The sequence below is a fragment of the Chionomys nivalis genome, chromosome 9 (genome assembly GCF_950005125.1).
Source record: "Chionomys nivalis chromosome 9, mChiNiv1.1, whole genome shotgun sequence".
Taxonomy (NCBI): domain Eukaryota; kingdom Metazoa; phylum Chordata; class Mammalia; order Rodentia; family Cricetidae; genus Chionomys; species Chionomys nivalis.
The window spans coordinates 82,663,688-82,685,803 of NC_080094.1; the positions used below are offsets into that span (position 1 = coordinate 82,663,688).

At 55.3% G+C, this 22,116-nt stretch overlaps 2 protein-coding genes across 9 annotated transcripts in view; both read left to right on the plus strand.

Annotated features, from left to right (window-relative positions):
* Dgkz (diacylglycerol kinase zeta) overlaps positions 1-19,188 on the plus strand; it is a 41,402-nt gene extending 22,214 nt beyond the window's left edge. For 2 of the 8 annotated variants that reach the window (XM_057780090.1, XM_057780093.1), the window contains exons 2-31: positions 8,076-8,184; positions 8,477-8,572; positions 8,841-8,918; positions 10,509-10,565; positions 10,848-10,916; positions 11,430-11,501; positions 11,591-11,707; positions 11,789-11,860; positions 12,097-12,192; positions 12,422-12,504; positions 12,603-12,663; positions 12,749-12,862; positions 12,949-13,089; positions 13,750-13,828; positions 13,986-14,041; positions 14,137-14,199; positions 14,294-14,367; positions 14,449-14,560; positions 14,745-14,944; positions 15,162-15,262; positions 15,372-15,451; positions 15,543-15,612; positions 15,736-15,776; positions 16,303-16,442; positions 17,069-17,100; positions 17,327-17,370; positions 17,891-18,011; positions 18,087-18,120; positions 18,303-18,402; positions 18,595-19,188. In XM_057780090.1, coding sequence (XP_057636073.1) covers positions 8,076-8,184; positions 8,477-8,572; positions 8,841-8,918; positions 10,509-10,565; positions 10,848-10,916; positions 11,430-11,501; positions 11,591-11,707; positions 11,789-11,860; positions 12,097-12,192; positions 12,422-12,504; positions 12,603-12,663; positions 12,749-12,862; positions 12,949-13,089; positions 13,750-13,828; positions 13,986-14,041; positions 14,137-14,199; positions 14,294-14,367; positions 14,449-14,560; positions 14,745-14,944; positions 15,162-15,262; positions 15,372-15,451; positions 15,543-15,612; positions 15,736-15,776; positions 16,303-16,442; positions 17,069-17,100; positions 17,327-17,370; positions 17,891-18,011; positions 18,087-18,120; positions 18,303-18,402; positions 18,595-18,711 — 2,629 coding nt within the window. In that variant the 3' untranslated portion in view covers positions 18,712-19,188. Of the gene's footprint in view, positions 1-7,088; positions 7,834-8,075; positions 8,185-8,476; positions 8,573-8,840; positions 8,919-10,508; positions 10,566-10,847; positions 10,917-11,429; positions 11,502-11,590; positions 11,708-11,788; positions 11,861-12,096; positions 12,193-12,421; positions 12,505-12,602; positions 12,664-12,748; positions 12,863-12,948; positions 13,090-13,749; positions 13,829-13,985; positions 14,042-14,136; positions 14,200-14,293; positions 14,368-14,448; positions 14,561-14,744; positions 14,945-15,161; positions 15,263-15,371; positions 15,452-15,542; positions 15,613-15,735; positions 15,777-16,302; positions 16,443-17,068; positions 17,101-17,326; positions 17,371-17,890; positions 18,012-18,086; positions 18,121-18,302; positions 18,403-18,594 lie in introns of those variants that run through there. The other 6 variants (XM_057780091.1, XM_057780095.1, XM_057780094.1 and 3 more) reach the window with 4 other exon arrangements.
* A 594-nt stretch (positions 19,189-19,782) lies between these two features.
* Positions 19,783-22,108, plus strand: Mdk (midkine). Its single transcript, XM_057781907.1, has 4 exons — positions 19,783-20,619; positions 20,748-20,915; positions 21,004-21,165; positions 21,776-22,108. The coding sequence occupies exons 1-4, from the start codon at positions 20,544-20,546 to the stop codon at positions 21,799-21,801; spliced, it is 432 nt and encodes a 143-aa protein (XP_057637890.1). The 5' UTR covers positions 19,783-20,543; the 3' UTR covers positions 21,802-22,108.
* The last annotated feature ends 8 nt before the right edge of the window (positions 22,109-22,116 follow it).

A 22,116-nucleotide genomic window follows, 5' to 3' on the forward strand; every position in this document is an offset into this window, starting at 1 on the left:
CAGCCTGAGCTAACAGCAATAAGATCCCTTGTGTGTATATATGTCTTTTTAGTATTTGTGTGATGAAATGGAGTTTGCCTAAGATTTTTGCTGCCCGCTAAACTAGAATGTGCTAAAACTCTCAGCTAAGTCCAAGCTGTGGTCTGCTAGTGCCTCGCTCGCTCTTCCTTTTTTTCTTTCCCTTTTGAGACTGGGTCTCTCTACATAGCCCTGTCTGCCCTATGTCACTATGTAGACCATGCTGGCCTCAAACTCTACGAGATCAGTTTGCCTCTGCCTCCTGAGTGCTGGGATTAAAGGTGTGCGCCTCCACATCCAGCCTGCCAGTAACCTTTATCCTGAACAACTGACAGAAGAAGTAGTCAGAGTCCTACTTTCTTGCAGACATTCCCCAAATATGAATGAGTGAGCCTGCCACTTCAAAACCCAGTATCAACATTTGTTCTCAATAAGAAACTAAGTTTTTAGCAGGACTTTTGAGCAGGACTCAGAATTTTAGAAACATTACCTATCTTCTGGTGGAGGGAAGGGCTTCCTAGGACAGGAAACTGTTGAGAGCAATGAAGACCGCAAAGGTGATGTCTTTGAGGAAATATGTCCACCTTTGGAAGATCAGTATAACTTAGTGCCACAGTGTCCTCCACTGTCCTCCACTCGCTGTCACAGGACACCGTGCAGCCAGACCAGCCTGAGGTACTTCTTAATGAGAACCCTGTCTTAAAGGGGTCGCCTCACCTCGAAAAAGAAAACCAAAACCTTGCAAGATAAAACTTTGGGTTCAGAGCTGGGCGGTGGTGGCACATGCCTTTAATCCCAGCACTCAGGAAGCAGAGGCAGGAGGATCTCTGTGAGTTTGAGGTCAGCCTGGTATACAAGAGCTAGTTCCAGGACAGGCTCCAAAACTACAGAGAAACCCTGTCTTAAGAAACCAAAAAACAAACAAACAAAAACCAACTTTGGGTTCAGCCGGGTAGTGGTGACGCATGCCCTTAATCTCAGCACGTGCTGGTGGATCTCTTAGTTTGAGACCAGCCTGCTCTACAGAGTGAGTTCCAGGACAGCCAGAACTACACAGAGAAACTGTGTGTCCAAAAAAAAGGAAAAGAAAGAAACATTACTTGTCATATTTTCAGGTGATGCCACACTCACCTGGAGGCTTGGTGTGCTGTCCTCCCTTTCCTAACTCCACTCGGAGAGGCGAGACTTACCCTCCATGTTCCTCTACCAGAACAACCCACAGGCACGGAACTCGTGCAGGGTGAGTGCGTCAGAGGAAACATAAGTGAGCCGGCAAGGTGGCTCAGCAGGTAGAACCTTGCCTCCAAGTTGGACTACTGAACTTGACCCTCGGACTCACACGGGAGAAGGTGATGGCGGCTGGGATGAGTGTCGTCCTTTGACTGCCTCACGTGCGCTGCGGGACTTGCAGACACACTCAGAACACATGTTATTTTTCAAGTTAAAGTGCCTTTTCACTGATTTTTGTTTTATGCGCTATTGCTTGCCCACCCATCCTCCCCCTTTCCCTTCTTCCCTTCTTTTCTTTCTTCCTTTCTCCTGTAGCCCTGGCTGACCTTGAACTCAGATCCGCCTGCCTCTGCCTTCTGAATGATTAGTGCTCTCAGATGTAATTTAGAATGTATTTGGTTAAATGTTAATAGCTATCACCAGCTCCCCAGAAAAAATTCTTTTAGGATTCTTTTCAAAATTCTTTTCAGTAATTATTTTGTTAAGAGTAGAAATGGTTCTGGAATCAGGAAACTTGGTAGCTGCCATTCCCTAGTGAGCCACGGCAGGAACGTGAGTTGGGGGAGTGGATGTTGGTATACCAGGTTGTGACACCGGCTGATCTCTCTTAAATATTCTTTAGTTGGCATGGACCCAGGCGCTCAGAAAGACTGCTGGCCCCCTTGACAGGACCAGAAGAGTCAGGCTCTGGAGACGCAGCTCAGCTACTCCTGAGACAGGAGTCACAGGCTCCCGGGAGCCTCGGGTTGCACCATCTGTTCAGCAGGGACAGGAGGCTCCCTCACAGGGAATCACCAGCCTCCTGGCTAATAGTGCTGGTGAGAAGAGGCTGTCTGAGTCGTGAAGCTCTCCGTAGATAATTATTTTTGTGGTTGTTGTGTCTGGAACCAGTGTGTTTAGCTGCTCAAGACCCCATAAAACCTGTCCCATGGACATAGGAGGACAGAAAGGGACTGCTCCCCTTTCCTTAAAAGGGTCGCCACTCCTACATACCCTTCTGCATACCTTTTCTGCCTTAACCAGACAGGGCTGTCCTGTTCCTGGAGGAGAGTGTATTGATGCTGTCACTCAGCCTGGCTTGGGCCTTGGGGAAGAGGTGCCAGGAGGTCAGGCTCCTGTGCTGTTCTGTGCACCGCCCACCCATCCTGCTGCCTGCCTGCTGCAGGGCCAGGAGCCACCACTGGGAGAGGAAGTGCAGTCGGTTACCAATCGGGCTATTTTCATAACGGCTGTCTCCGGCTTGGGGGAGGGGGCAGAGGAGCAGCCACTGCAGCTAGCTCTCCAAACTAGGACTTGCTCCGCAGAGTCCGGCTGCCAGAGCAAACTGGAGAGAGAGCCCAGGCGCCTGGACCCCAGCCCCAACCTGCTTGTCCGCCTCTTGCCTGCCGCCTTGCCTTCCAGATCAGGTCAAAGGGGACTCCCCTCTCTTACTTACCTCCTGCTCCCTCCTACGACTATCTGGGTGCATTTGGGGAGGGTAGATCAGGGTGGGCCCAGGCACCACCATCTCCAGATCAGGTCAGAGGGGGACTCCCCTCTCTTACTTGCCTCCTGCTCCCTCCTACGACTATCTGGGTGCATTTGGGGAGGGTAGATCAGGGTGGGCCCAGGCCACCATCTCTAGATGAGGGCCTCCTCTCCCAGCCCTCCCTGCATCTGATAGGAAAGGAACAGGGCCTGGAGGGCCCACCAAGCCTGGGCAGAATCTAAAATGGCCGATTGGCTATCTAGCCATACTTATATCCTCCAGCATTGGCCTACCTGTTCACATGTGTGTTTTTGTTTTGTTTGGGCAGAATCTCTTTACTGAGAAGATGTGGTAAAGTCGGCACCCTGCCCAGGCAAGCCTAGATGAAGCGGGCTCCCTTTCCCAGCTCTCTCCCCCACCCCAATTCTGGGACTTCCAGAGTACAGGTGCCCTGTCCCAGGCCCAGCCTTCATAGAACAGGTCCCATGGCATGACACAGCCACTGTGGCAGGACCCAGTTGTGTCCTGTGCAGGCTCCTCTGGTGGCAGAGTCCCTGAGGACTAGCCTGTTGTGTGGAGGGTACTCCTCAGGAGGAGAGGACACCCAGGTGGCCTGGTGCAGGGCTTTGTTCCTCATGTGGTGGTGGTGGTGGCCACGCTGGGTGTTCCTGCTTCCTTTTCTGGGTTCCCCAGGCCCTGGGGTTCCACCGTGGTCCAGGTCTGCCAGGTAGCGTGAAGCGCTTTGTGTGCATCACTGCAGCAGAATGTCCCTTATGCTAGCCTTTGAAGTTGGGCGGTGGGACCCCATCTTGTACATGGGAAAGGAGATTTGGAAGGGCTAGTTGATCTGCTGAAGGGCATGGTGGTAGACGCTAGGTTCTGAAATGGTAGCTTGCTTATTTACTTATTTTCAGACATGTGTCATGTAACCCAGGCTGACAGTAAACTTGCCGTGTAGTCCAGGATGACCTTGCCCCCAAGAGCTGGGGATGACAAGGTTGCCCCGCTACACCAGATTTTCCATAGTGTAGCTGGCATCAGTGTGAGACATCACCCTGGCCTAGCTGGTGACTGAGGAAGAACTGCACAGGAGCTGCCTTAGCTCTGCTGCAGCTCTGCTCATCAAGGACGCTCCCCACTCATGGCACCCCCCTCCCATCAGCCCTGTCCTCATCAGGATCCTCGGGGTCAGGTGGAGATTAGCGGAGCCCTCTGAGCCATTTTTGTGTTGTCCTCCTTGAGTGTGGCTGGCTGCTCCAGACAAGACCTGGCAGCCTGGGCAGGGCAGGTGGGGGGGATCCATTTTGCTATGTGAGAATCTTCCCGGACCTCCCCCAAGACCTTTGCATGTACCATGTGGTGTGTGGAGGTGACACAGAATGAGGTGAGAAGTGACCCTTCATAGCTGGACCGTGGGAGGACTCAGGCCTAAACAGGGCTTCTTTTATTTGTTTTGTTTTGTTTTCTAATTAAATTCATCAGTTGAGATGGAGTCACACTGTATAGCCCTGGCTGTCTTGGAACTCTTTGTTGACCAGGGTGGCTCTAGCTTACAGAAGTGCACTGGGATTAAAGGTGTGCACCACCATGCTGAGCTCTATTGTTGTTACAATCTCTTTTTAAGACAGTTACCTACTGGAGCCCAGGCTGGCGTGGGTTCACAGTGTGGCCTAGGTTGGTTTAAAACTTAACAGCTTCCTGTTTCAGCCTCCCAAGTGCTGGGATAATAGACAGGAGCTGCCAGGCCCAGCTGGGCCTCTGGTTAGGTCCTGGAGGAGCCTCTCAGAGATAGGAAGTGAGGAGTCAGGCAATCTCTGACCAGTAGACCAAAGTTTCTATAGAGATGAGTTGAACAGGAAACATGGGACCCGCAGGAGGGGCTGTGGGAACCCAGTGGTGTTTGGTAGTGGTAGTGCCCAGCAGGGGAGCTTCTCCTAAGATGTCAAACAATCTTAACAGTCTTAAACAAACAGGGAAACTGAGGTCCATGGTATGTGGTCATTTGCACTGGCTTGGCCTTGTGTTCCACTGGGAGGCTGCGCCCCTGGGCAGCTGAGGAAACACTTGTTACAGGTGTGTCTGGGAGCACCTAGCAGCGTGTGCATTCTAAAGTCATACGTGTAAACTGCCTAACAAGAGCTGCTTCCTTCTTATCTTGTCATGCAGGTCTGGGACAGCAGGGAGGGCCCAGCCTTTACCACTGCCCAGAGAGCATGCAGTACCTCCCCCACACCAACTGTGGCCTTTTGTTTTCTGGGTAACACTAGCACCAGGCGGTGTGATGTCCCGGCGACAAATCTCCTCCGGGCTGGGCAGCTGTCACAGCGGGGCCTGCAGTGCTGGGGAAAGCTGACACCCTAGTGGAGACCTGGCAGGCAAGGGCCCTGGCGGCAGCAGGCAGTGAGGCCTGCAGCTTCCTCTTCCTGGGACAGAAAGTAGACCCTAACTCAAGTAGGCGTGGTCACAGGACCCAGACTCTGGGCATGCTCTCACCACTGAACCTCGTTCTTACCTCAGAGGGCGCAGTGGAGTCAGTGAGATGGTAAAGGGCTTACCAAGGCCTGTCACGGTAGATGCTGGGCGAGCAGGATGGGCACTAATATTGTGGGCCCTTTCTCTAGCCCGTCTCATTCTTGTCCCAGGGTCCAAGAGAACCTTGTATTCTACCCATCCCTGGGGACAGATCCAGGGTCCCACATCTGCTCTGTACTGTCTGCCTGTGGGCTTTGTGTATGCTACCCTTTTGTGGCTTAGTTTCCTCATCAGGCACTGTGTGAGCGCGCATGTGCGTGCGTACGTGTATGTGTGTGTGTGCGCGCGCGCGCGTGCATGTGTGTGCGTGTATGTGTGTGTGTGCGCGTGCGCACGTGCGCGCATGTGCACATGCGTGTGTATAGATAGTGGACGCAGTCAGTATTAGCTGGATATCCCTGTGTTTGGGAGGAAAGCAGTCCTTAGTGTCTGCTCTTTCACTTCTGGAACTCACCTCCTGTGCAGTCTTAACACTGCTTTCCCAGCACAGCTCACTGATTGCGGGAGCTCCGTCCCTGGGCCCACTTCCTTCTCTGTTACACCCTGTACCGGCCTTGAAGCTACTTGCCCAAGACCCATGGCAAGGATGGATGGAGGATTGGGGAGATCAGGTGCTACATATATCAGGAGGGAGTGTGCTCCCAGACTGTCCTTCCCCTTGCCCATTAATGGTTAAGGGTACTTCGTCCCTGCTCTAGGCTTCAGCAGAAACTGTCTGTCACTCGTTCATGTCTGTGACTTGTTCCATGACTGTGTCTTGGGCTTCCATGGCTGTTCTTTGGAGCTATTACCCTCAGCTGACTGGGAGCTTCCTGCCATCCTCAAGTGTAGAAGAGGTGTAAGCAGAGGAAGCTGATCCCAGTGGCCTGGGAAGGAGGAAAGGTAGAATAGGGAAGCAGGTGAAAGGAAGGGTCTCGGAGAGCTCGCATGGTCTGGTACACACCAGGGGTGGAGACCAAGGCCCTTGCCTTCCTGTAGGAGGCAGTCTGGGTCATCTCAAGCTTAGAATTATTAGCCTGAGGCTTCAAGCCTGGGGACAATGGTACACTGGGTCCCTGGCAGGAAGACTTAGAGGTTTTCAGGCAACACACTTTGGGATATCCACACTCTGCTTTCTAGAAAAGTGAAACAGCCACTCAGTACCAGGAAGTTCTTAGAGATGTATATACATGGCATCCAGGATTCAGAAGGCTCTTCTTTTAGCCTAAGCCTCTTACTGCATCTACCAAGTTAAGACCAGAGCACTCTTTCCTGGGCATGGAGAGGGGCATGCCTTTCTAACTCTCAGAAGCCTGGTTTCCCAATGTCTGGACCCAAGGTTGACGCTGAGGATACAGATTTTCTCAGGACCGAGATCCTTCGCAGATAGCCTGAGTTTGTTGGTTTGTTCATTCATTCATTTAGTTGCACTGTATCCCAGGAGAGGAGCCCAACCTGTTCCATGTTGGGGCAAAAGGAAGGTCAGATGAGAGGGAAAGACTCCAGGGCCCTATGGTCCATGTAGGATGGTCTGGGTCCCAGATTGCCTTTTGTTTTCATTTCTTGCAAGGTAGATGAAGACCCGTTGGGCTCAGGTCTCTGTTGGTTCTAGTGCCTGGGCAGGTAAAGCCCCATTCCCGAAAACTCCTGGGTAGAATTTGGGGAATCCTAGCCAGGAACAGTGTCTGCTTTCCCGTAGCTGTAAGCCTGGGTTCCCTGCTCATCTGATACCTGCAAGCATTTTCATGGAGGCCAGACTGTCCTCATCCCTAGCACCTAAGTGGCCCTTCTTTGCTCGTGGGGCACAGATGGGCTTCAGCTTGGCCCAGCTTCTGACACTCCGAGTCTGTATGCCCAACAGCCCCTGGTATGGAGCCCTTCTTTAGGAGGCATTTCCAGCAGAAGGCACCAGGTCCTGGACAGAGGCTGCAGCCGTCCAGTGGTATGGGGCTGCCCACAGGCAAGGCTCGACGCCGCTCTCCTGCGGGGCAGGCCTCCTCCTTACTGGCTCAGAGGCGCCGCTCCAGTGCACAGCTCCAGGGCTGTTTCCCCAGCTGCGGGGTGGGCACCCAAAGTGCCAGCCGCAGGCGCTCCAGCACTGCACCCCCTGCCTGCAATCCCCGCTTCATGGTGGATATGGTGCCCATCCTACAGCCTGCCACTGTTGGGGCCCAGCTTCTGGGTGCACCTGTGCTGTTGGCTGGGCTTGTGGGCATGAAGGAGGACGAAGGTGCCCAGGAGGGAGATGAGACACCTGGGGCATCAAGTGATGCCAAACCGGGCTCCAGGACACCAAGGCCCTCTTTGTACCAGGGCACCTGGCCATTGCTTCCCATACCCCGGTGCCTGCGCAGAGCTTCCTCCCACCTGCTCCCTGCCGACGTGGTGTATGGCCATACTCTTTGGGGCCTGCATGGGCACTATCGTCGCCTCAGCCAAAGGTGGCCCTCAGGCCAACACCCCAGTGTTGGGGGCCGAAGCCAAAGAGCCTCGGGCACTGCATCAGGCCTCATGGTACCTGCCCGTGCGCGCCCACTGTCACGCAGACGCCAGGTAGCTCTAAGGCGGAAGTCAGCTGGACCCCAGCCCTGGAACACCCTGCTTATGTAGGTATAGCAGTGGTCAGCAGGGTGTGTGGTGTAGCCCCCTTGGGACTATCTCAGAGGAAGTGCTTTGAAGCTCTACCTTGTCTGGGGGTGGCCCTCTTGGAAGCGACTTGGGGCACTGCTGAAAAGAGCTGAAGAGCCTGAGACCTCTGTGGACTTCTCTCTTGTACTTTGTGGAAGTCGCTATAAGCCGTTTTTCTGGGTAGCTGGCCCTGGGGCTTCAGTTGTCCTTCTTTCTGTAGGAAAGCCATCACCAAGTCAGGCCTCCAGCACCTGGCACCCCCTCCTCCCACGCCTGGGGCCCCGTGTGGTGAATCTGAGCGGCAGATCCGGAGCACTGTGGACTGGAGTGTGAGTATCTGTGTACTAGGCAGGGTAGGAAGCTACTCCCCAGTTCCAGTCCTGCTGGCTTCTGATCCTCCTGAGCAGTCAGGACCCAGGGCTTGTGGGCCACTGGGAGAGAAGTGCCCATGTCTGGGCAGACTTCCAAGGGGGAGGCAGCAGCTTTTGAGCCAGGCTTAAAGCAGTTTGGAAAACAAGAGACGAAAGCAGACTGTGGTGGCTATAGCAGGCTTTTCTCGGGAGGTGATGGGTAGGATTGGGGCGACTGATAAGCACTGAGCCTGCTCATCCCATGGGTTAGGAGTCAGCAGCGTATGGGGAGCACATCTGGTTTGAGACCAACGTGTCCGGTGACTTCTGCTATGTCGGGGAGCAGTACTGCGTAGCTAGGATGCTGGTGAGTGAGCTCAGTGGGGCCTGCTGCCCCCTGGTGGTGGAGTGGGTCTAGACCTCCAAGGCAGCAGCTGCAGCCCTTGGTGGGCACTGCTCTCACCTGCCTGCACTTGCTGTGAACTGTTCCGGGGTGAGAGGAAGGGGGTCATGTCTAATGACAGGTGCTGGGACTGGAATCCCCATACATTGAACGTGTTCTTTGCTTGCTCTGAGGTGGTATCTCAGGTAGAGTTACCTGGTGCCTCAGGGCCTCCCCTCTTTCTGTCCTGCAGCAGAAGTCAGTGCCCAGAAGAAAGTGTGCAGCCTGTAAGATTGTGGTGCACACCCCATGCATTGAACAGCTGGAGAAGGTACGTGCAGCTGCTCAGCCTTCTGTGCCCTCACCTTGGGATGCTGATGCATTCTTGACATACACACCTGTAGCTCCATGTACATCCAGGTTACACAAGCATGGCGTGCCAGGAATGACCCACCAAGCACAGTAGCAAAGCCCCTGAGTCAGGTGCTTGCTTTTAGCCCTGCTTCTCCCCATTTGTTAGCTGCCGCACCCTACTCTAGAGTGAGCATGGCCTACAGGTGCGGTCCATTGACATGAGTTAACAGGTGGTGACCAGTGTGTCATTTTACCACATCCAGCCTTACTTACATTCAAAGGGGCCGTTGTGGGCGTGGGCTCCAGCAGCTGTCGTGTGTGCAATGTCCTAGCTTCAGTCTCCAGTTCTAGAAAATAAAAACAAAACAGTCAAACTTCCAGATGCTCAGCTGTGGTGCGCCCACCTGTGTTCCTTCTATGCTACCGCTGGGAGATATTTCCCAAGGACCATTTTCCAAGCGTTTCTGTGGGAGGAAAGGGAAATGCCAGACCAGGTGCCTGTCAAGACAGGGACTAGGCCTGGAGTGGAAGATAAGGGCTCCCATGCTTGCGGAAGTCCAGGCCATCATGTGACAAAGTCTTTAAGAACATAAATGCCCCAGCAAGGCTAGTTTAGGCTGATTCCTCCAGTCCCTGAATTGTACAGTGAGGCTTTTCTATGGTTCTTCTGAGACCAAAGCAGGCACTGGTGGGGAGAAAAGTAGACACGTGTTCCTGGCTGGGCATAGTGGGGCATGCTTGTAATCCCAGCATTTGGAAGGCAAGACAATCTCTTCAAGTTCAAAGCCAACCTGGTTTATGTAGGGAGTTCTAGGACAGCCAGGGCGCTCTCTCTCTCTCTCTCTCTCTCTCTCTCTCTCTCTCTCTCTCTCTCTCTCTCCTCTGTGTGTGTGTGTGTGAGAGAGAGAGAGAGAGAGAGAGAGAGAGAGAGAGAGAGATACGAGAGAGACAGATAGAAGGAGGGAGAGAGAGAAGGAAAATGCAACCCTGTTATGGAAGGTGACCATGAACCTGGGCTTAGAACATTGGCTAAGAAGCCGGGCGGTGGTGGCGCACGCCTTTAATCCCAGCACTCGGGAGGCAGAGGCAGGTGGATCTCTGTGAGTTCGAGACCAGCCTGGTCTACAGAGCTAGTTCCAGGACAGACTCCAAAGCCACAGAGAAACCCTGTCTCGAAAAACCAAAAAAAAAAAAAGAACATTGGCTAAGGGTCTCCAGGGGTCAGTCTGCACAGTCTGCACAGGAGGGATTGGTTCCTGCCTTCACTTGGGCTGGGAACGCTGGAGGGTGCGAGGGAAATAGATGATCAAATAGTGCTCCCACTCACTACCGTGTGAGGGGGACATGAACCCCCACCTCCACCCTAGCCTCTCCATCCTTGTATACTAAGTAAAAAAACAGGAAAGACCCCTATGGCCAGTGGTCAGGAGGGCTTCTAAGAGGGGGTAGTCGTGTTCCAAGGGGCTCTTGGGGTGATTTGGGGCTCTACCTGCCTGTGAGGTTGACTCTAGGAGATCTTGTCCAAAGAAGGCTCTGACATTTTGGTGCTCACTGCAATATTTCGCAGATCAATTTTCGCTGTAAGCCATCCTTTCGTGAATCAGGCTCCAGAAATGTCCGTGAGGTGAGTGTGCAGCCGTGAGGAGCAGGGCGGCCCAGGCTCCTGAGGGATGAGTGCCACCAGGGGGTTCAGCTTCTAGGCTGAGGTTCTGGGGTCCTGTCTGCAGAGGGATAGGGTTCAGAATGTGCATTAAGGGGTTCAGCCTTCCCTCCAGGCCATGGAGAAAAGTCTACAGCCCCTTTCATCTTTCTACAAGGGACTTTAGTGGGCTTCCTGTGGACTGAATTCAGGGCTGCACCTGTCCAACCCCTCACTTGTTCCTATGACCTTTCTCCCTTCCCCCAGCCAACCTTCGTAAGACACCACTGGGTACACAGGCGACGCCAGGATGGCAAGTGTCGGCATTGTGGAAAGGTAAGGGCCGTGTGTGAAGGCACCAGCTACGTGCTGCTCACTGGCCTTGTGCATCCAGTGTGGACACTGGCAGTAGCTCCGGAGTGGAGTCTCGGGCGTGCTGCCACTCAGTCAGTCTTTGGAGTAAGCGAGGGAGGGGAGATGGGGGATTTGACTTTTGAACTAGAAAGGGACCCTTTGAGAACTACATTCATTAATTCAGTGGTTACTTAGGAAGTGTCGTGTGTGATGTCTTGAGTTAGGCAGCAGGCTCCTTGCCTCCTGAGGACAGTGGCCTGGGTGCTCAGGATGTCTTCCCTACACAGCCCTGTTGCTCACCCACTTGTTGACTGCTGGTCTGTCTCCTTCAGTAAGACAGACTCTCAAAAATGGGCTCAGCCCTCTGTATTCCCCATGCTCCACACACAGTAGCAATTGACAATGATTTGTGGACATGGCACAGATAGGATGGGTGAGGAGAGGCCGGCGGTGGCAGTACAGCTGGGTCTCTACTGGGCCACCTTGTCCACACAGGGCTTCCAGCAGAAGTTTACCTTCCACAGCAAGGAGATTGTGGCCATCAGTTGCTCCTGGTGCAAGCAGGCGGTAAGTGTCCTCTGTGAGCCTGAGCTGAGCGTCTGGTGGGTCCCCAGTCTCAGCCTGGCCCAGCTCAGCCTGCCAATGCTGTCTTCCAGTACCACAGCAAGGTGTCCTGCTTCATGCTGCAGCAGATTGAGGAGCCCTGCTCCCTGGGGGTGCACGCAGCGGTGGTCGTCCCACCCACCTGGATCCTGCGGGCCCGGAGGCCCCAGGTGAGTCCTTCCTTTATTCTTAGCATCTCTCTCCCATGGGACCTACCAGTCACAGCTCATCCACACCCGATTCCTTTGCAGAATACCCTCAAGGCCAGCAAGAAGAAAAAGAGAGCATCCTTCAAGAGGAGATCTAGCAAGAAAGGACCCGAGGTTAGGCCTGGGCTGGGGTGGTTGGGACCAGGAACCAGTTCAGGGCCTTGGACCATACCGCCAGTTTAGCCTGACTCAGTTTGGCTCTGGAGGTCTGAGGATGTTCCTTGTAGACAGGCTCGTAGAAGGTCTGCTATTGAGGGTGGGTGGGCTCACTTGTGGCAGCGGGTGCTGAGGGGGATGTAGGCTAGGGCCTCCAGGACAGGAAAGCGCCTTATAGGTTCTCTGTCTCCCAGGAAGGCCGCTGGAGACCCTTCATCATCAGGCCTACCCCATCCCCCCTCATGAAGCCCCTGCTGGTGTTTGTGAACCCTAAGAGTGGGGGCAACCAGGTAGGTATAAGCTTTCCACCCACAAGTGATTAGGGGGGCAGTATTATACCCACCTGTCCATAGTGGTTCTCAGCAACCATTTGGGGCTTCAGCTCCTACCTTGCTTTTCCAGGAACCATGAGAGGACCTTGTCCCATCTCACTGTTTATCGTAACTGGTTCCCACGATCGTGTCTCCTCTCTGTGCCCCTCATTCCCCTCCTCTCATTGTCCTGTGGCTGTCCCTACAGGGCGCTAAGATCATCCAGTCTTTCCTGTGGTATCTGAATCCTCGACAAGTCTTTGACCTGAGCCAGGGGGGACCCAAGGAGGCGTAAGTACTCTACCAGGTTCTCCGGGACAGTGGAGGCTTGCCTCGCTCATGGTATGTCACATGTCTCCTGACCCTATTCCTGTCCTCCCCTGGCCCAGGCTGGAAATGTACCGCAAAGTGCATAATTTGAGGATTCTGGCTTGCGGGGGTGACGGCACGGTGAGTTCTGTAAGTGGGCCTCATGCCTGCTGCACTCCTCCCCATCGTGGACCTGACTGATCCACTGTGCTCTGTCCTCCTCCAGGTTGGCTGGATTCTGTCCACCCTGGACCAGCTGCGCTTAAAGCCAGCGCCCCCTGTGGCCATCCTGCCCCTGGGTACCGGCAATGACCTGGCCCGCACCCTCAACTGGGGTGGGGTAAGTGCCCTTTAGAACAGGGTTGCCAGAGGGGAAGTATATCCATTGACCACAGGGAAAGCTCAGTCTCAGCCTCTTTCCACCAGGGTTACACAGATGAGCCTGTGTCAAAGATCCTTTCCCATGTAGAGGAGGGGAACGTGGTACAGCTGGACCGCTGGGACCTCCGAGCAGAGCCCAACCCTGAGGCAGGCCCTGAGGAGCGAGATGATGGAGCCACTGACCAGGTAGGTCAGCTAGGGCTACCGGGCAGGGGTTTGTGAGCCTGGGATTCTTTTTTTTTTTTTTTTTTTTTTTTTGGTTTTTCGAGATAGGATTTCTCTGTGTAGTTTTGAAGCCTGTCCTGGAACTAGCTCCTGTAGACCAGGCCTCAAACTCACAGGGATTCGCCTGCCTCTGCCTCCCGAGTGCTGGCTGAGTCTGGATTCTTAAGGATCTGACTGGACTCTGCACATTTACTATCTGGTTCTGGAAAGCTGAGTTTCCAGTTCTACACATTCTGGCCTTTTTCTGTCCCAGGAGTGTAGTGGTGCCCACTGCAGGCTGGTTTCTTACTCAGCCTCCTGGTGCATGATTAGGGCCTCCTGTATGCCCCCCTCTGTTCTAAGCCACGGCAAGACATAGGCCACTGTTCTGGAGTTGATGCAGTGCATGGCATGTGGGGTGCAGTGCTGCAAGGATCCAGCAGGTCATCCAAGGGGCTGCCCTCCCCGCTCCCAGCTAGAAGAGGGTCTCCCCAGCAGCGCTGCAGGGGTGCTGGGGAAGCTTCGGCACACTGTTGACTTGACTCAAAGGCCTTCAGAAGTAGATGGACTGAGAAGGGGTGATAGTGACTACGGCTGACACCGGAGTCACCTCCTCATTTCCTCGCCTTGACATTTTTCTAGCTGCCCCTGGATGTCTTCAACAACTACTTCAGTCTGGGCTTTGATGCCCATGTCACCCTGGAGTTCCATGAGTCCCGAGGTTAGCATCCTCCTGCTGAGGGGACCTGGGGGCCAGGGCAGGCACGGGAGGTTCAAGAGTGTTCCAAGGAGGGCCAGATCTTGCTCTCTTAGTCTTCCTCTCCTAACCTGGGAAGCTCCAGCAGGGTGACTGACTTCACTATCCCTTGTCTCTACAGAAGCCAACCCAGAGAAGTTCAACAGCCGCTTTCGGAATAAGATGTTCTACGCTGGGGTAAGTCTGGGGCTAGCTAGCCCCCAGCCCCATGTGCAGCTCACAGGACCCCTGTGACAGACACAGTGGTTTATCACACCCTCTCTCTCCAACAGACGGCTTTCTCTGACTTCCTGATGGGCAGCTCCAAGGACTTAGCCAAGCATATCCGCGTGGTGGTAAGGAGGGCTGGCGGACACACAGTGGAGCCCAGTAGGAGGGAGGCCATTAGGGTACACGTGTTCCCCAACATTCCCCTGTTCCTGTGTCTAGTGTGATGGAATAGACCTAACCCCCAAGATCCAGGACCTGAAACCCCAGTGCATCGTTTTTCTGAACATCCCCAGGTGAGGAAATGGGGCTCCTGTGGACCCTGCTGTTCCATCCTGCTGAGTCCATGCCAGAGCCCATCTGTTCCCTCCCCTTAGGTACTGTGCAGGCACCATGCCCTGGGGCCACCCTGGGGAGCACCATGACTTCGAGCCCCAGCGGCATGATGATGGCTACCTCGAGGTCATCGGCTTCACCATGACATCCCTCGTGAGTGCTCCTTGTCCTAAACTGTTTGTTCTTTTCCCTTCACCTCGGCTCCGTTCTTGGCCTGAGTCCCCTAGCTGGGCATCTTGGCCTTCTTCCTCTTCCCTCTAGTCTGCATTGTCTGGGGTTCCCTAGTGTGTTTATCTTGCCCCACCCACCACTTGACCTGAGCACTCTTTGCCCACAGGCAGCACTGCAGGTGGGTGGACACGGAGAGCGGCTGACCCAGTGCCGAGAAGTGCTGCTCACCACGGCCAAGGCCATCCCTGTGCAGGTGGACGGTGAGCCCTGCAAGCTTGCGGCATCACGTATTCGAATCGCCCTGCGCAACCAAGCGACCATGGTGCAGAAGGCCAAGCGCCGGAGTGCTGCCCCACTGCACAGCGAGTAGGTCCATGGTAGCCACTGTGTACCGAGGGGCCTGGAGCCAAGACTGATTTACTTGAGCTTTGGTTTCCTGCCCTGCAAAGGGGACTTGTAGTCTGGTGATAAGAGAGTACTTGCTTAGCATGCTCCTCTTAGCATCCGGTCTTGTGCCCAGCTGAGGACTGGTGTCCTAGACAGGGTCCTGGCTGAGTTCCTTGTCATTGGTCCCACCCTACAGTCAGCAGCCAGTCCCCGAGCAGCTGCGGATCCAGGTGAGCAGGGTCAGCATGCACGACTATGAGGCTCTGCACTATGACAAGGAGCAGCTCAAGGAGGCCTGTGAGTGGCAGCAGGGCTGGGGCAGGTAGGGGTGAGCAGCTGTTGGGCTGCCTGCAGACATGCAGCAGGGACATGCAGCCAGCTGCTGAAAGGCCCCTCTGTCTTCCAGCTGTGCCTCTGGGCACTGTGGTGGTCCCTGGGGACAGCGACCTGGAGCTCTGCCGTGCCCACATTGAGAGACTCCAGCAGGTAAGCGGTGTAAGCAGGACGAGGTGGGGGCACCCGAGCTTCCTCCCCAGACTATCTGTGGCCCACTCTGACTTCTGCTTCTGTCTTACAGGAGCCCGATGGCACTGGAGCCAAGTCCCTGACATGCCACCAGCTATCCTCTAAGTGGTGTTTCTTGGATGGTGAGTCTGCCTTGAAGGGTCAGTTCTAGGCAGCGCTGGGCTCTGTCCCGCTAGCCCTCCTTTGGGGGAACCTGGGCTAGGCCAAGGACCTTCCCCATACTCAGCGAGGCATCTCTTCTCCAGCTACCACCGCCAGCCGCTTCTACAGGATCGACAGGGCACAGGTAAGCATTGCAGCCAGTTTCTGAACCCTGCACACTCGCACCTCTGCAGGCAAGCTTCAGGGTTAGCCCCACAAGCCAAGCATGCTCACCACAGCCTCACGGCCATAATCTCCTCACATGCCTGTGGCTGTGGATCACATGTCCCCACCCTCCAGGAATGCTCAGGGATGGTGCCAACAGAAAAAGCTGGCATACCCAGAAAAGGCTTTCTGGGTGGGTGGAAGGGAGGGCCTCGAAGCACAGTGCTATCCAGGGAAGCAGAAGAAAATAGCCAGGGCTGGATCACCTGGCTTAGCAGTGGGAAGTAGTTGTTGTGCTGGTGAATGCCACATATAGAGGTGAGGGACTGGGCTGAACAGGAAGACGGACTACCCCAGTCTCCCTGCCACCTCCACCGAGGTTCCTGCTCTGAGAGAGGTTTCTCTAGGTCTGTTGCCTTGCTTGCTGCCCTAGCCCCACCCCCACCACTAGGGACTAAAGGCCATATGTGCTGGCACTGACCTTCAGTTCTAACCCTCCTCCACAGGAGCACCTCAACTATGTGACGGAGATTGCCCAGGATGAGATTTATATCCTAGACCCTGAGCTGCTGGGGGCGTCAGCACGGCCTGACCTCCCCACCCCTACCTCCCCGCTCCCTGCCTCCCCCTGCTCCCCTATACCCCGGTGAGTCCCAGAGCCCCTAAACCCTGTCTGCTGGCTGCAGGCTTGGAATTCCCGCCTTTAGACACAGCATAAGCACTCAGGGGGGCAGGCTCTGTCCCTCTGCTAGGATGCTCCCTACCATCTGAACAAGTGCAGGGCCACACAGGCCACTCCCCAGCCCAGAATCCCTCTTCCTCAGCAGCCCTTCAGTCCTGGGCCTCCTGGCCTGTCTGTCCCTTGTCCCCTGAGGTCCCAGGCCATCCTCTGGACTTTAGACTTGCTGCCTCCCACTTGCCTCTTTTCAGACACCCCACCCCTCAGTCTCAGCTTGGCTTCTCCCTCTCAGGGGGATCTTTTCCAGGAATGCCACCTGAAGGTTGGGAAGTATCCAGTCTTTAGTTCCCAACTGCTTGGTCACCCTGCCCCGTTGTGTTCAATAGCACTTCCAGATTCCTTATTTCCTGGTTGGCTTATGTCTCTGAGCTCAGATGGGAGCCGTATGGCTCCCTGCTTGTTCTTCACAGTGTGTGATGTGCAGGAAGCACTCAATAGACTTGAAAAAATGAAGGCCAATATAGTTGGGGCTAGATAGAGAAGGTGGCCAACTGGGCTGCGCTGGGTCACAACTCACCCTGTTCTGTTTGCAGGTCACTGCAGGGGGATGCTGCACCGCCTCAAGGTGAGGTCTCTCCCTAGGGTCCTGCCACTCTCCTTTCCTTGGTCTATGTGTGAGGTTCAGTGGGAGTCAGCCATTGAGTCCCGTGTTATCATGTGCCCCAGAGGGTTCCTACCCTGGACAGTGGTTCCTACCCTGGACAGTGGTCCATCATCACACACACTGTTCACACATCAAGTCATGCCCAGGCCACTGACCTCAGGGTCTGATGGACAGATGTTCTGTGCAGGTGAAGAGCTGATTGAAGCTGCCAAGAGGAATGACTTCTGCAAGGTACCAGTCAGAGCTTAGCCTTGCCCCTGGAGCCCTTACCCTGGGCGGTATTAGGCACTTGTCATCAGCTGGTCCTCCATATGGGATTGCCCTGTCTAGGTGACTTGCTGCTAGGGGCTACCTCACCCAGTCTTTCTGTCCCTGGTACTTGGACCGGAGTCAATCTTAAAGGAATTGCAGGCTCCAGAGCTTGGTTGGCTGTACATTTTGGGGGAGTCCTCACATGTCAGACGAGAAGACTTGTATCTCTAATGACACCCAAAGAGACCCTCAGAAGCCACCTGTGGTGACATATACCTTTAATCCCAGCTCTCGGGAGGCAGAGGCAGGAGGATCTCTGAATTCTAGACCAGTCTGATTTACATAGTTCCAGGACAGCCAGGACTACATAGAGACAACTTATCTCAAAACAGCAAAACCCTCAAAGGCTTCTAGTGTGACCTGTGTGAGCCTATGCCTGGGTCCATGCTTGTGGAGGGAGGGAGACCCAGCTCTGCTCTGCCCCGCCCTTTGTCCTCAGCTCCAGGAGCTACACCGAGCAGGAGGTGACCTCATGCACCGGGACCAGCAGAGCCGCACACTCTTGCACCACGCAGTCAGCACTGGCAGTAAGGAAGTGGTCCGCTATCTGCTGGACCATGGTAAGCTGTGCTCCTGGGCCTGGGCCTGGGTGGGAAGAAAGGGGCTGTCAGGCTCTGAGTACCTTTCGTCCTCAGCACCGCCAGAGATCCTTGATGCTGTGGAGGAGAAGTGAGTACTGGAACAGAGCCCCTGGCCCACCTGAAAACCACCTTCCCTCAGTCCTAACCATCTGGTCACTCAAAGCCCAAGAACCCTTTTTGGCCAGCATGGGGTACCCCTCCCCCCTCGTCAAACTCCTGCCCTTTCCGCTGGCTGTTGGAAAGTGTCCACAAGCAGCCCCTGCCCCCCAGTGGGGAGACCTGTCTCCACCAGGCAGCTGCCCTGGGCCAGCGCACCATCTGCCACTACATCGTGGAAGCTGGGGCCTCCCTCATGAAGACAGACCAGCAGGTGAGCCTGGCAGAACCCAAACCCGCCCTTTTCCAGAAATTGGGGGCAGGGCTAGGAAACTTGAAGCTGTTTCCAACTTAATCCAGGCCTTGAGAAACCTGAGCCAGGAGGGGAAAACCTTGTAACCTGTGAGGTTACCCCTCCCTCACAGGCCCTCTCTTAAGGCCTTGGGGCCCTTCCACCCTTTTCCAGGGCGACACTCCCCGGCAGCGAGCTGAGAAGGCTCAGGACACAGAGCTGGCCGCTTACCTGGAGAACAGACAGCACTACCAGATGATCCAGCGTGAGGACCAGGAGACGGCTGTGTAGGGACACTACAGAGGACCACAGCGTCCTTTGCCCACCTCACTGCCACATTCCTGTCGGATGGCCATGGAGGGACCCTGCCCCGGGGAAGGAGCCCCGTGCCACCCCCGAGAAGCCGCTCAGATCTAGGGCTGGACTCTGAGGAGCTGGACTCTCGCCTGTCCCTGTGTTCATGGGGAACAGGAGATGGGCTGGCGGATCCCTAAGGGCAGCCTTCCCCTCACCATGGCAGATGGAAGGCACCGACAGGAAGGCCTGCTCGCAGCAGGCCGTTTGCTAGCCGCCTGGTCCTTTGGACTGTCAGGAGGCTTCGGGGTGCCTAGCCCTTCGCTCAGACCAGGGCCTCCCAGAAACTGAAGAGCCTGCTGTATTCACCTGCCCGCGGCCCTGCTTGGCACCTACCCTGGTGATCCTCATGTACCCAGTCATTTCTTTTCAGACTGTATGGCCTGGGGTGGGGGGTGGGGCTCCCACGGTGACTTGTTTACAGCTGGGTGTGACTCAGTAAAGTGAATTTTTTTTCCTTTCTTGTTTTCTTTTTCCTTGTGTGGGTCTCTGATAAGCAGCAGCGTGTGCCTGGTTAACTTAGAGTTGGGGAATGGTCACCAGTATCTCAGACCGTTACAGGGGTACCTAGCTGGGATGGGTTTGCCCGGCTCCTGACCTCTGCCTAGCGGCTTAGGCTCCCAGGGCCAGAGGCGGAGCTGATTTCCTCTGCTTCCCGCTCCTGCTGGGGCGATAACAATGAAAGTAAAAGGGGTGGGGCGGGGGCGGGCGTGGGTTCTTGCCCTGGAGCAGTCCCGCAGCCCCCTCCCCCTGGCCTGTAGTGGGGGGAGGGGCGGGGCGGGGGGGGGGGGGGGACGACGACTGGTTGAGGTGAGCCTGAGGCCCCAGGGTCAGGGGTGGGCGGTTATCACCTTCAGTGAAGCCTGGTCTGGAACTTCTCAGCCCTGTCAGCTACGAGGTTTACCAATCTCAGGCCTGCGCCCCCGCCCCCGCCCCCCTCTCATCCTCCTAACCTCACTAGAAAAAGGGTCTTGAGCTTTGCTTGTCCCCAGCCAACTGGGGTCCCGGATACTCAGCTCCCCTACACATTAAAGCCCCTCCTTGCCCTCTGAGTGATCTGATCCCCAACAAGTAGGAGATGAGCCAGGTTCCGAAGGTTAGCATCATGGATGAGAGGCCTTGCTGGGCCTGTGACACCAGGCAGACTCGGGCCCCACAGAGGGCAAGCGAAGCGGTGTCCTGAGAGCTGTCGGCAAAGGGGACAAGTCCAAACCAGGGAAGGGGGAGGCGGGAGAAGGAAGGGTGCTGCGGCTCCAGAGCCCGTGAGAGGACTTTGAGCCAGGAGTGGAGGGGCAAGACGGAGCTCCAGGGCCAGAGACTCAGAGATCAGAGGTGAGGGGCAGGCGCGGGAGAGCGACTAGGGGCGGGGGTGGAGGCGGGGACTAGGGGGTCTGAGGAGGTGCGGGTTTGAGGGGAGGGGGCGGGGCGGGTCCTTCCATGGGAGTGGGGGGAGGGGCGGGGGCCCATGTGACCGGCTCAGACCGGTTCTGGAGACAAAAGGGGCCTCAGTGGTCTTGGCGGACCGTAGCTGTAGCGGGAGGGAGCGAAGCATCCATCGACAGTGAGCGAGTGAGCGCGCACAGCAGCCATGGCTTCAGTCCCTCCAGGCTGCAGCCACCAAGGAGACTGAGGCGGGGGGTGGAGGGCTACGCTGAGTCCCGGAATTGCGGCTTCAAGTCCTCCCTCCGTCGGCCCCTCGGGGTGGAAGGTGTTGTCCCCATCGGGGAAGGGAATGGGCAGGAAACTCTAACCCAAACTTTTCCTCTAGGATGCAGCACCGAGGCTTCTTCCTTCTAGCCATTCTTGCCCTCCTGGCGCTCACGTCCGCTGTGGCCAAAAAGAAAGGTGATGGGATAGGGTGGGCTCAGGAGTAAAAGGCCGGGAAGGGCAAGTGAGGCCGCATGACTTAGGGATTAGTCTCCAAGGAGTTTCTGTGCACGCCAAGTCTTAACTCTGTTCCTTGCACTTTATAGACAAGGTGAAGAAGGGCAGCCTGGGGAGCGAGTGTTCGGAGTGGACCTGGGGGCCCTGCATCCCCAGCAGCAAAGACTGCGGCATGGGTTTCCGCGAGGGTACCTGCGGAGCCCAGACCCAACGCATCCATTGCAAGGTGCCCTGCAACTGGAAGAAGGAATTTGGAGGTGAGGTGGGGTACAGGAGGAGGGCAGGAAGGCAGGGGGCAGCCACAAGCCTCCTGTTTCTCACCCCGTGGGGCCACTCTCCCATCAGCCGACTGCAAGTACAAGTTTGAGAACTGGGGGTCGTGTGATGGAAGCACCGGCACCAGAGCACGCCAAGGGACCCTGAAGAAGGCTCGCTACAATGCCCAGTGCCAGGAGACCATCCGCGTGACCAAGCCCTGCGCCTCGAAGACCAAGTCGAAGACCAAAGGTCAGTGAATACGGTGGGGCTGTGGATCTGGTTAGGGACTTCGCGCCATCTTTTCAGAGCGGTCTTAGAGTTGGAAATGGGCCGGTACTTGAAGGAGGTGCTAAACCTCTTTGCCCAAATAGGAGCTACTCTTTCTGTTGGATCGTCCGATTTTCATCCTGGAAAAGGCCTGTCTTTGTCACCTGAGGAGGGTTGGGTAGGGTGCCCTTAAAACTATAGGAAAGATGTCCCAAAGGGCCATGCTGCTGCCTGACCCACAACTACCATTGAGGCCAACAGGGCAGAGATCAGTCTGCCCACTTCCCAGGTGAGAAACACAGACATACTCTAATCCTGGATGCAAACAGAAAGTCGAAAACCAGGCAGGGCTGAAGCAGTAAGATAGCCGTGACTTCAAGGCTACAGAAAAAAAAAAAGAAGAAGAAGAAGAAGAAGAGGTGGGGGGGGGGGGTAAAAAGTTGTGGGAATACGAAAGTTGGCATCACAATGGCTGCCCTTTTCATCCACTTCCAGGTTAACTGATCAAAGACCACTAGGGGGCAGGATTTTCTCTCCTTGTTGTGGGCGGGTCTCACCCAGTCACCTAACAAGAGCGTTTCTTGTTTTCCAGCCAAGAAAGGGAAAGGAAAAGACTGATCTCAGGATGCTGGAGAGCCTCTGGCCTACCTGGGTCCCTGAAGGAAGCTTCTCTCTCACGGGCCCAAAATAGAACCCACCAGTGCCTTTTGTCTTCCACAGCTTTGTCAATCACGCCCTGCCGCTGCCTTCTCACCCCACACCAAGTGCCCAAAGTGGGGAGGGACAAGCACAAGGGATTCTGGGAAGCTTGAACCTCCCCAGAGGGATCTGATTCCCAGCACCCCATTTTGTTTTCCCTACCCTGATATGTTAAGAAATGAGTAAAATAAACTCACATTTTTTTCTCCAATAAAAGCTTCTTTTTTAATATAT